General features: G+C 34.1%; 2 protein-coding genes across 2 annotated transcripts in view; one reads left to right on the top strand and one right to left on the bottom strand.

Annotated features, from left to right (window-relative positions):
- The window catches only part of LOC120353054, an 88,932-nt gene extending 80,189 nt beyond the window's left edge, over positions 1 to 8,743 (bottom strand). Inside the window, exon 1 of the mRNA XM_039435536.1 lies at positions 8,412 to 8,743. Coding sequence (XP_039291470.1) covers positions 8,412 to 8,420 — 9 coding nt within the window. The 5' untranslated portion in view covers positions 8,421 to 8,743. The remainder of the gene's footprint in view (positions 1 to 8,411) is intronic.
- The window catches only part of LOC120352924, a 52,788-nt gene that overhangs the window by 15,699 nt on the left and 23,654 nt on the right, over positions 1 to 13,435 (top strand). Inside the window, exons 3-4 of the mRNA XM_039435263.1 lie at positions 1,198 to 1,264; positions 2,603 to 2,746. The gene's annotated coding sequence lies outside the window, so the exon portion shown is untranslated. The remainder of the gene's footprint in view (positions 1 to 1,197; positions 1,265 to 2,602; positions 2,747 to 13,435) is intronic.

Raw genomic sequence — 13,435 nt, forward strand, 5'->3', positions numbered from 1 at the left:
TAAGCACAAGTGAAATAAACAAATTAAAAGAAATTTAAACTAAAGAAATCCAAATTCAGAGATTTAAACTTAATAAATTCAAGTACAAGAGAAAATTTTTTAAAAAAGAAAAAAAATTCAAACGAATTGAAGAAATTCAAGCAACTTAAATCATACTTTTTAACTCAAAATAGTAAGTAGATATATTTATTCCAATTCATAAATTACATTACGGACTGAAAAAAGTTTTCTATTTGTTAATTACTGTCCCACTACTCTCAATGTAACTCAAATCCTCCTCATCTCTTAGAATTTTAACCACCTTACCGTCTACACTCCGCAACTTGACTCTACCGGCATGATCAATCCACACTCGACGCGCATCACTATCTCCAAGCATCAATTTAGCGTTTGCGAATATCTTCCTTCTTTTCGCCGTTAGAGATTTGTTCAGGTAGATCGGATTGCTTCCCTGAACATTGATGTCGTTGGTCGTGAATGACTTGCAGGCCCGCCTGTTTCTCAACAACGCCTCCGCATCTCCCCGCCGCACCAAACGCACCACTATGGCAGGAGTCGCTTGATTTTTCCGCTTTGGCAGCCTATGACACGCGTCGATCGATGTGGCGTCCAACTTAACGTTGAGAGCCTCCGCAATACCAATAATACGTTCAGCAATATCTTCGTTTTCGAACTCCGGCACGCCAAAAATGTCAATGGTATTTTTACGGCTGTACTGTTCAAGCTCGTCCTGGTTCAGCTCAGTTTCCCTTAATTTGGCTTTTAACCTGGAGTTTTCTTCAAGTAGGTTTGAAATCTGCTCCCGTTGCTTGCTTATTTCCTGCGTGTTCGTCTCCAGCAACTCCTTACACGCAGCAATATCGGTACTCAGTCTTTGATATAAGTTGTCACTAAGTTTGTCCAGAAATTTGTTCATTTGGTCGAGTGTTACAGGCTGTCCCTGCACTGCCCCTCCGGCCACCAACCCATGACTTGGGTTAGACTTTACAGGAGTGGAATCGGATACGGCCCTCTGACGACGCACTATATTGATACAAGTTTGACAATTCCATGCTTTTCCACTAAGCACCTCAATATCATTTTCTTTTGGACCGACACAGCCCCCATGGATTGAGTTATATATTAAAAATGTGTTAGAAATACATCAATCAACATAATTTTTTCTAGTAAAAATTCTAATATAGTTTTTTATTTCAGTGTCGTCAGATTGATTCAACAATAACCAAAAGAATCAAACTTGGTAAAGACACTGCAAACTCTACAGGTGAATGTTTAATTATTGTGATATCTATGCTTTTTTTAGAAATTAAAATTTCTGTAATTTTTCTGGGTATTTTCATATTGATTAATTTGGATGTAATATTGCCCGCAAAATGTAGGTAGCCCAAACTATTGCTCTCCTGTATTGTTCTTATAATTAGACACTCTCTATCAATCTCAAAAATGTTTAAAAAAATGTCGTTATCAAATAGTTTTGTCATAGAACAAGGTATTCAATTTCTACCTTTTTCTATGAGGGTAACCCAAATTATACTCCTTCAATTCCCTCCCTCATGATATCAGAGATACCCTAACTTAGATAAGCCGTTTTAAAACAAGAGCCGATTGGTGGCGGATGGGACGGTAGAGAAATTAATGTTTCTATAGGTGGGATAGCATTTACATCATTAAACTTTGTGATATTAGCTCAGGCCTACTTGGTAATTGTAGATTGGATATCACGAAGTCAATTAGTAGCTAATATGCGTGTGATGTTATTCATTGTTATAAAATATGTAATATGTTATTTCTGTCATGTTTTGTTTGTTCTTTATAATTGTTTAGCTGTATTTAATAACTGTAGTAATAGCTACTATTATATATAATTATAGTATTGTTTTATAACATTTTTTGTATGTACCTGTTTATGCATCTGTCAAAATACTCATGGTAATATAGTATATTTCGCACCTAGAGCAGAAAATGAGATTTTTCCGGCTTGATATCGATTTTCAAGTCCGAGGCCGTAGGCCGAGGACTAGAAAAGATTGAGAGCCGGAAAAACATTTTTGCCCCTGGTGCGAACGCTATTTTTCGCCACACACAAAAATAAACAATACATATATGAGAATAGTTGTTTACTAAGCACTTCCGAAAGCAGAAGTGGAAGGTGATAGCTCTAGCAAATCTGAGGTAATCTGAATATCAGGAAATTGTCCAATTATTTTTATTTTTTATTCTGATTTGTCTAAATAACCTAAAAGATTAGCCTATGTTCAATTATGTGGGAGGTTGATTTTATACTTTTTTATTCTTTCAAATGACAATAAGATGATATTATTATAAATGCTTTATTTAATTATTGAATAATAAAACACAAATAATGAAAAGTTTTTTGATCAGCTGTTTTTGATCACCTTTCTTAGTTCCATGTTAGCGGCTGGAAAGGGTACTCTTTTCTGCCTAGGCCGGAAAGAAACCTGTTCTGACGTCAGACAAGAGTCGTCTGCAAACAATGTCTTTCAGATCTACATAGGGACTGGAAAACAGCTGCTTTCTGTGCAGTGTGGTGAAAAAGAATTATTATAAATATTAATTTTATCCTTATGTTTTCATTTTTTAGGAAGAAACTGGAGTTTCATAAAATACAGTTGACAGTATTGATGGATTCATCTCTGATATAAATAATGGACATTGGGACACTGCACTCGAAGCTATCCAATCCTTGAAACTACCCGACAAAAAACTAATTGATTCATATGAACAAGTAAGTACACATTATAGACCAAATTAATCTGTAAATGGGTAATTCACTATCCGACAATTTGGTTCAACTACGTTGGGCCACCATGTATGATTTTTTTTGCCCCACTTGGATGTAATGAGCTGGTTTTCGTGCGTCATATAGAGGCCGAAAGTGATTGTTTTCTGACCAGGCCGGTTAGATTTTTACGGTCCTAGGGCTGTAAAATAGCCTTGAAGTCAGCTGATTCTGATTTGATGTGAACGTGTTTACAAAATAGTTTATGAAACGGAATCAGTTTATGCTTCTAGAATTGAATAAAGTATTTTGCAATAAAATACTATCATTTTATTTGGATGAATGAAATACAAATAAGATATTATAAATTATTCAAATTCAATTTTCAGAGTATAACAGAATCTAACCTCAAACCTCATAGTACTGTGTTTATCACGAAACCTGGTGGATGATTTTGGAACTAATTGGGCAATATGGTGCTGAACGTTTTCACAAATAGTTTATGAAACGGGATCAGTTTATGCTTCTAGAATTGAATAAAGTATTCTGCAATAATATACTATCATTTTATTTGGATGAATGAAATACAGATAAGATATATATTATAAACTATTCAAATTCGATTTTCAGAGTAGGATAGAACTTCTAACCTAAACTTCCTAGGTCGATGACAACAAGCATTGTTGACGTTGACATTCAGATTGGCCAAATTTCAAGTGTGCTGAAACAGCTGATCAAAAAACTTTTCATTATTTGTGTTTATTATTCAATAATTAAAACATTTATAATAATATCATCTTATTGTCATTTGGAAGAATAAAAAGTATAAACTCAACCTCTTACATAATTGAAAATAATCTTTTAGGTTATTTAGACAAATCAGAATAAAAAATAAAAATACTTGGACAATCTCCTGATATTCAGATTTGCTAGAGCTATGACCTTCCAGTTTTGCTTTTGGAAGTACCTAATAGAAAATCATTCTCATATATATATTGTTTTATTTTTTTGTGTGGTGAAAAATGCACCACGGGCAAAAATGTTTTTCTGGCTCTCAATCTTTTCTAGTCCTCGGCCTACGGCCTTGGACTTGAAAACCGATTTCGAGCCGGAAAAGTCTCATTTTCGGCCCTAGGTGCGAAATATACTATTACCACTTACGCTCCGGATGGATAATCAAAAAACCCCACTCACATTCCAAATCGAGCAGTGTAACTAAGCGGCTGACCTTGCGTAGTCAGTTGACCAGTTTACCAGACTTCTGACAGCATTCGCCTCGCCCCGCCCACAACCACAGCAACCCCATTCAAGTTCCTGCATTGAATCGATGGACCTTCAGTTGTGCAACATTCAGTGAATGACCCACTTAAAAACATTCATGTGACTTGATAGTTGTGATTACAGAGGCAGTGGCGTAACGTACACCCACGCTGCCCTCGCGGCGCGAGGGGGCCCGGATAATATGTAGGCTAATATAGGTTTTCTGAAAAAAATGAAATTTACCCGGTCTAGGGGGCCCGGGTCAGGGCCCGAAATGATAATTATATATTGCATACTTTAAAAAGAAAAATTAAATGATCATGGAAGTAACTTTTGATAAAAAAGCAGTTGTGGAAAATGACAGGTTTCATTCATTGTGTAAGAAGGAAATATGCAATAGAACAATGTTATTGTAATGAAAAACCTCTGCATTCTAGGCTTTATTGATCAGTAATGAATTCATAACAGATTCAAAATTAGAATAAATAGTTCAACATCTGATAACAGAAACATAAGAAGAAAAACACTAGTCATATGATGATTCAATATCATCACATTCTTCCCGTCTTTAGGAATTCAATGAATAGTCTTTCAAATAAGAAGGCATTTTGCGCTCTCTATAAGATCTTCGCAGGGTGCCATCAGGAGGCTCTTCTTCATCACTGAGGGGGAATCCTGTATTTGTTTCATCTTGATTTTCATGATAATTTTCTTGATTGTTCTCAGGCTCTGCGTGATCACTAAGGCTTGATCCTGCATTTGTATCATCTTGATTTTTATCGTTATCTTCTTGAATGCTCTCTTCTCCTCGAGGGGCAAGGTTTTTCAATGATACAGTTGTCTCTCTTCCATCACTAAGCCGTACCTTGGCATATTGTGGGTTGATTTGAAGAATATCCACCTCCTCGACCAATGGATCGAATTTACTTCTTCGTATAGGTACTTTCATTAGGACTTTGTTTGAAGGGGCAAGCCAGGTTGGAAGTGCTATCCCATTAGATGATTGTATATAGTGTCGGAACATCCTATCATGTGGCGTCTCATTAGTAGCCGTGCACAATAGGGATCGAATAGAATGTAGAGAATCTGGGAGCACAGATTCCCAATCAGATACATCCAAATTTCTATGCTTCAATGTAAGAGACACTGTGCGCCAAATTGTACCATTTTCTCGTTCGATTTGGCCATTTCCTGGTGCGTTATAAGGTGATGACATGGAAGTGGCTACTCCTCGATTATGAAGGAATTCCTGCAGCTCTCTGGATTTGAAAGAGGTTCCATTGTCAGTATGTACATAAGAAGGTGAACCAAATGTGGTAAACAAGTTCACAAGGCACTGAATTGATTTATTGACTCATATAATAAGTACATCATCAAAAATGATAGGGAGAGAAAAAGTAAGGTAACCTTTTGCTATTCCTCTCCCAAATTTAGATAAGGTTACACATAGTCCGAAATAGGTTACGTCCTGTAGTTGTTCACTTCACATAATTTTCAATCCTTAATTATTTTCATAGTGTAGATTTTTAAATTTAGATGCTTCAAACCAAACATAAAAAAAGTAAAGCTTGAAATTCTTGTTAGAGATCAATGACCAGGATTAGGGTGCCAATCCTGAACAAAACCATTTACAAACAGAGTAAAAAAGGAAAAAAATTCCGTCCTTATTATTTTCACAATGTAGATTTTCAAATTCAGGTGTCTCTTAAACAAACGTAGGATAATTATTTCACATAATTATCACTAAAATAGTAGATGACTTCTTCAGTTGATGAATTCATATTCGGACAAGGGTATGCAAACGGAAACCTAGAGTACTCATCAATTATTGTCAACAAATATTTGTTTTTAGTTTTTGATGGAAGAGGACCCTTGAAGTTCACACTTAATCTTTCAAATGGATGTGTCGCCTTTATGAGAGTAGATTTGAATTTCTTGAAAAATTGAGGTTTTATGGCATTACATGTTTGACATGAAGAAGTCATTTTTCTGACATCCTCAACTGAATAGGGTAAATTATGAGTTCTTACCCAATGAATCATTCTGGTCACTCCAGGGTGACACAAGTCACAGTGTAGGGAGTGTAATTTATCGGTTTGAGTTGCATTACACACTCTGGAAAGTGCATCTGCTACTTGGTTGTCCTTTCCTGGTCTGTAAATTATTTCGTAATTGTAGCATGACATCTCCAATCGCCATCGTTGTATTTTTTCATTTTTTATTTTATTTTGATGAGTTATATCAAACATGAATGATACAGAGCGCTGGTCAGTGATAATTTTGAAGAATCTTCCAAGTAAGAAATGTCTCCACTTTTTAAGAGCACACACAATAGCAAAAGCCTCTTTTTCAATGGATGAATGTTTACGCTCACTATCATTCAGCTTCTGAGAAAAGAATGCTATTGGACGTCCACACTGTGATAGGACAGCTGAAATTGAAAAATCAGATGGATCTGTTTCAACCACAAAAGGTTCAAAGTCGTCAATTGTACTAACTACTGCCTTAGAAATCTCAGTTTTGAGTTGATTGAAGTCAGCTTTAGCTTCAGAAGTCAAAGGAAAGGTCTTTGCTGTAAGAAGCCGTTTAGCTTTATATGAATAATTGGATATCCATTTGGAATAGTGTGCAAACATTCCAATTGTTCGCTCAAGAGCCTTTCTATTATCTGGGGGTGGAAGATTGAGCAATGGTTTCAGACGTTCAGGGTCAGGAGAAATTGTCCCATTTTCAATTTTATAGCCAAGCAAGCTTATTGAAGTAAGTGAATATTTGCTTTTTTCTGTATTGATTGTAAAATTATATTTTTGTACTGCATCTAAGAATTTTTTGAGATTCAAATCATGTTCCTTCTGATTCTTACCACATATTGTCACATCATCCAGGTATGCATACGTTTTTTCAAGTTTTTCATTATTATAACATTATCAATGACTCGCTGAAAAGTGGGTACACCATCTGTCAGACCAAAAGCAAGCCTTCGAAATTGATACAAACGGCCACATGCCTCAAATGCAGTGAAAGGTCGATCTTTTTCTCGTAGGGGTACCTGATGGTAAGCGCTTTTCAAGTCAATAGTGGTGAATACAGAGTTTTTTGAGACCTTAGAAACAATATCTTCAAGACTAGGGAGGGGATATGCGTCAAGATGTGTGTATCGGTTAATAGTTTGAGAATAGTCTATTACCATTCGCTTTTTGTGATTTTCGTTTTTCACTACAAATGCTTGAGCTCTCCAGGGAGACCTGCTTTCTTCAATAATTCCATCATCTAGCAGTTTCTCAATTTCTTTCTCCATGAAACTAGTGTCTTCAAGAGAATGCTTTCGGGATTTAGTAATTATAGGTTTAATGTCTTTAGTTAAAAACTCAAAAAGTGGTGGAGGTTCTATCTTTGCTGGAGCCAGATAATTGATAGTCAATGGGGGTTTAGTTCCTCCAAATGAAACTCTAAGTTCAGAGTGTTGATTAAGTAAGTCATGTCCTACAATAACATTAGCACACAAATCAGGCAATACACTGAATTTTGTTTTGGGGTATGTTGACCTGAAAATTCTAAATGAGCTACACAATAAAAGGAAATGTTCTTTCTTAGTGATGTTGAAGCCATGGACACTGCACCAGTTGTAGGGTACATTTCAAGTCCACATTTTTTAGCAAAACAGTGTGAAATAAATGTCTCAGTGCTTCCTGTATCTATCAAAGCAGAAGTAGGAATGTTGTTTACCTGAGCTTGTACTGTAGCATTTTCAAGAACAGTAGAGGCTGCAATAAGCGCCGAAGATGAAGAAGTTTTAGTAGATTTGCAGACATTTTTCCAATGACCTATTTTCTGGCATTTTTCGCATGAGTCATTTAGTGCAGGGCACTGCTGACGTGTTTTATGTCGCTGACGACCACAAAATAACATTTTTGAAAACTTGAGCTTCCAGTTTTTACAGCTGACAAATTTGTTTCTTTACATGAATTTTCTGAAGAATTATTTGAAGTGGCATTAAGAGTTATTTCAGAAGAGTAAGAAGCTGATTGATTTCTGGCAGATTCCAAGGCACGTGCTTTTTCAATAGCTTCATCAAGAGTTAGCTTGTCAAACTCCTAAAGTCTCAGTCTTATCTGATGAGAGCTGAGGCCCCGGATAAATGAATCACGAATGTATGTTTTCCTATGAGTTTCAGAATCAACATCTGCAAACCCACAATTCTTACTCAGTTGTTGTAAAGCTTGGTTATATTGGTCAATTGTCTCATCTGAAGACTGTTTTCTAGTTGCCAATTTATGCCTAGCGAATATTTCATTTATTGGTTTTACATATGCAGATTTTAGTGCGTCAATAGCCGAAGTATATGAATTTTTGTCGGCAATTGTTTGATAAACAGAATAAGATAGAAAGTTGGTAAGCAACCGCAACTTACTTTCATCATCGATGTCTTCTTCGTCAAAAGATGCGATGAAATTCTCAAAAGTCTTTAGCCAGAAGTTCCATTCTTGTAAAGCTGTTGGAGAATTCGGATCACCATCAAACTTGTCTGGTTTCAAAAATTTGTCCATCGTAACGCGAATTTTCAGTTTTCGTTTCCAGAAAAGATTTGAAGATTATACATTTGTTGTTGAATAGACATTATGAAATAGAGAATAGAAATTGATTGACTCGTATTTGATAAGATGAATTGATTTGATGATTTTTCGATTACTGATCAATAAATTGTAATGAAAAACCTCTGCATTCTAGGCTTTATTGATCAGTAATGAATTCATAACAGATTCAAAATTAGAATAAATAGTTCAACATCTGATAACAGAAACATAAGAAGAAAACACTAGTCATATGATGATTCAATATCATCACAACTAAATATGATCAAAATTGATTTTTTTTTCTTAAAATATCACTCATATTTGAAAAATCATAACCCACTACTCATTGGAGATAGAGAGTTCCGAATGATCTCATTTCATTCAGAATTTTATAATCTTAAAAAAAGGCAAGAGCAAATTTTTTTGTCCGATCACTGATTTTGCCGGAAATAGCTGAAAACTGGAAAATGAACCGAAAATACGAGGTTTTTAGGCCACTCTATATATAGCACAAGGGAATTTTGCATGAAGAATTTGGCTCTGAACCTCTGTCATGTATCCAAATAAAATATTAAAAAATCAGAACTACGATATAAATTGCAAGCACACACCCTTTTTTATGTCTATATTGACTGGACTTTACTGTTCCCAAATATTTGTTCAAATGTCAATATAAATAATATTGTTAAATATAATTTTTTAGAGTTTACTGAGACTCTGTGGTGTGAATGGTGCGATCGCATCACAGCGGAGACACAATAGTAACGCTGGTTACACACTGGGCGGTTTCTGCCGTGAAAAAAAGTCGAGCTTACACATTCAGGGGCAAAAATACCACCAAACATTGAGCGGCAAAATTACCGCCACGTATGATCAGTACCCAAAATAATTCTTGTAGTTCTTCATCGCAAATTTCTTATTTATTTTCTCTTATTTATTTATTTACCAATTCACTAGAAATTTACAAAATAACACTTATCAACTAATATACATTGGTGTGGCTGGAAAAAGAAGCCTTGAGCTCCAGCCACGAGTTCAAAAATATTCTTCTAATTATTGGTACATTTGCCGTGATAATATTCTAAAATACAAACCAAAAGATAGTAAACCAAAAACCAAAAATATGTATACATAAATACACAAATCAATTCTTGAATCAAAAATCAACAAGCCCAATAATAGAAATAGGTATATAGAAATTATAATAATAATAATAAAAAAATTCTTTTAGGTAATAAAAAAAACCAAGTTTAAACTGAGTGTGTTAAAAACAAGTCATAATTATAATAATTTAGTTTTCGATTTTAAAAAAGTAATTCTCTTTTACCCAGGATCTTATTTTATTTAATTTATTACTTGTAATTTTATCCCTAATGAAATCATCTGGTATCCTATTTATTAGCTTATCGCTCTGGAACTTGAACTGATGATTGCTGGTTGTCAATGCAGTGAAATTTATACTGTAAGCACTTACACTTGCTGGTTTTAAATTGTGAGTGACATTGCGTTGAGTAAATAGATGTGTGTTTTTATTTATGAATATAATTAAGTTTGTTATGTACGTTTGGCGAAGCGTTGGTAAGTTTATCTCATCAAATATTAGTCTGCTAGGATAGCGTCTTGGTCTTCCTAGCGCAGCCCTGATGATATGCTTTTGAATAGTAAAAAGTTTATTGAAATGGGTGTCAAAGGCTGCTCCCCATACTTCTATATTGTAGTGGAAGATTGAGTGAGCATATGCATTGTAAATTGTTCTGAGAATGTTCAAGTCTTTCAATTGATTAATTTTGTAAAATATTGTAATCAAGTATTTTAATTTATAACAAAGATTTTGGATGTGAATGTCCCATTTAATATGCTGATCAATCGTAATTCCTAAATATTTCATTGACTTAACTCTTTCTATAGTTGAACAAGTACAGTTGGGAGTGTCGCAGTTATGATTATGTATTATTAGTTTTAAATGTTCTGAAGGTTGACCGCTTCTTTTAGGTGAAAAAGTTATATATTTAGTTTCTATTGTATTTAATGTTAGAATGTGACTTTTTAACCACGACTTGACCACTGAAAGACCGCGATTTGCACAGTTGAATGTTTCATCCCAACCCTAGTGGAAGAGATCCATAGAAATCGATAGAAAAACTCTATTGATATCAATATATGCTCATGGATATCAATACGTGCTCATGGATATCAATACGTGCTCATGGATATCAATAGAAATCCATGGATACCAATAGAAATCTCGGTAAATACAGTCAATGAACTTATATTGATATCACTACAAGTTAGTAGTTCATGGATACCAATAGAAATCACAGTAAATTTAATACAGTCAATGGACTTATATTGATATCACTGCAAGTTTAGTGATATATAATAGTGATATATTTAGTGATATATATTTAGTGACAATATAAGCTCATGGATATCAATAGAAATCCATGGATACCAATAGAAATCACGGTAAATACAGTCAATGAACTTATATTGATATCACTACAAGTTTAGTGATATCAATAGAAGCTCATGGATATCAATAGAAATCCATGGATACCAATAGAAATCACGGTAAATACAGTCAATGAACTTATATTGATATCACTACAAGTTTAGTGATATCAATAGAAGCTCATGGATATCAATAGAAATCCATGGATACCAATAGAAATCACGGTAAATACAGTCAATGAACTTATATTGATATCACTACAAGTTTAGTGATATCAATAGGAGTCCATATATCCGCAATAGGATTGCGGTAATTTTAAATGCAGTTTAAAACTGAATATTTTTGGCAGATTTTCAAATTTCCCGGAACAATGTATTTTTGATGTCTGATTTGGGTGTAGAAGTTAATTTCCAGCACTTTTTGTCTCTTGCAAAAATCGTCTACAATGCACCGTTAACGATTTATAGACCTTTTGCGGAAATTTTAAATGCAGTTAAAAACTTTGTAATAATTTTGGCAGATTTTTAATTTTCCTGGAACAATGTATTTTTGATGACTGATTCGGGTGTAGAAGTTAATTTCCAGCACTTTTTGTCCTATGTGAAAATCCTGTCAGACGTGCCGTTAACGTGCTACTGACGTTTAAAATTTAAAAAAAAATTTGGTTCATCATGAAAAATTCTGAAAAAATTCATGGACTTTTCTGTTCATATTATCAACCTTGTCCTAGAATTTAAAATGATTCCATTCAAAATTGGAAAAATTATAATACTTTTTCAAATTAGATCACAGTTTATGAGGAAAATCATGCAGTATCCGGAATTACTCACACATACTTTGAAATGATTGTTGGAGTTTCAATTCAAATAATAACAACCTACTATTTTATCCTTTCCAACATTATTTCACTGTCAAGCACAAATGTCCCCCCATAAAAAATCAATAATCTCCACCTGAAATTAATATCAAATATTTTAATAACAGTAACATTGTCAATATAATTTTGAAATTGCCACTATTACTATTATATTGAATGAAAATATTGATATATTATCAATAATATTGATACTGTGATAAATATGCGCCTGATATCTATCAAAATAACTTTTCTGGTAGCAAAATTAATAGAGGACCAGGTAGGCTGAGTCCTGAATACAACTCGTCCTACCAAAACAATAGGTAATGCGAATAATTGCAAAATCAAGTAGTGAATAATTGTTATTTTTATTGTTGAATTAATTGTGATGTAAGTTCCAAAATACATAAGTTGAATGTGATGCCAATTGTAAGACTTTCAAATTGTAAAGAAACAATTGTAAAGAAACAAGATTCAAAAAATAAAATGATTTTGTATTCAAAATTTTGAATATTATTCAATGTCCTGAAATGACAAACTCTTTGATTGCCTTTGTAGGCACAGCTCATAAGTAAGATAAATCTATATAAGTAAATGAACAATAGCAGTATGAATGATAATGAATGAATGAAAATAGATAATGAATGAATAAGAATGGATGATATTACAAATTTATGATGAATATACAATTACTCAACCTGAGTATCTTGAGGATGTCGAAAGCTGTCGAAGATTGTAGGCATTTGTAAGAAATGCTCCGGCAATGGAAATCATCATCACCATACCGGCCAGAGAATGGGAGGGTATATGTAACCCCAAAGTGGAATGCTAAATTGCACAGTCGACCAAGTGAGTGGGAGGGTATATGGAACCCCAAAGTGGATGCAATTTCGACTGTCAATAGAGACTGCAGACCTTTATCGGTAGATTCGATCGTAGGTAGAATTGTAGAACAGATTCGGTAGCAGATTGATTCGAGAGATGTAGAGAGAGATTGAGTTTCCCCAAAATCCAAACTGTGGACAGAGGAAAAGAAAATACCCTACAGTAAGAAAATATGTTGACTGTAGCAACAGCGCTCTGAACTACACAGAGTTCAGAGTACAAAGAGTTTGAAAACAAGAATATGAAATAAAGATTTGTAGAAACATTAAGCAATCTTGATGATCTTGGATTTTTGCAGAAATGCAAATAATTGAATGCTCTTGAAACGTGATGTCCGAACAAAGACAAAATTGGAATAGCAACTTGACAAGTAGATCACTGAGAATTCAATGGAAATCAAAATGCTAAATTGACATTTTTTTTAAAAGATTGAAATAGATGAACAATGTAAAATTGGAAAGAGCTTTAAACTAAATTCTAAAAATTGAGTTCAGAAAAGCGTGTTCAAATGGAAAGTGAGGTTACACCTACCAGAAATTTGAGATTCAAACACAATCCGTGAAGACATACAAGTTGTTTGATTGAATTAGGCCAATATTTATCGCAAATATGCCAATGAAACATGAAAGTATTGAATATTCAGCTGGAATAAATTCAAATTCGAAAAT

Source organism: Nilaparvata lugens, chromosome 9 (assembly GCF_014356525.2).
Source record: "Nilaparvata lugens isolate BPH chromosome 9, ASM1435652v1, whole genome shotgun sequence".
Lineage (NCBI taxonomy): Eukaryota > Metazoa > Arthropoda > Insecta > Hemiptera > Delphacidae > Nilaparvata > Nilaparvata lugens.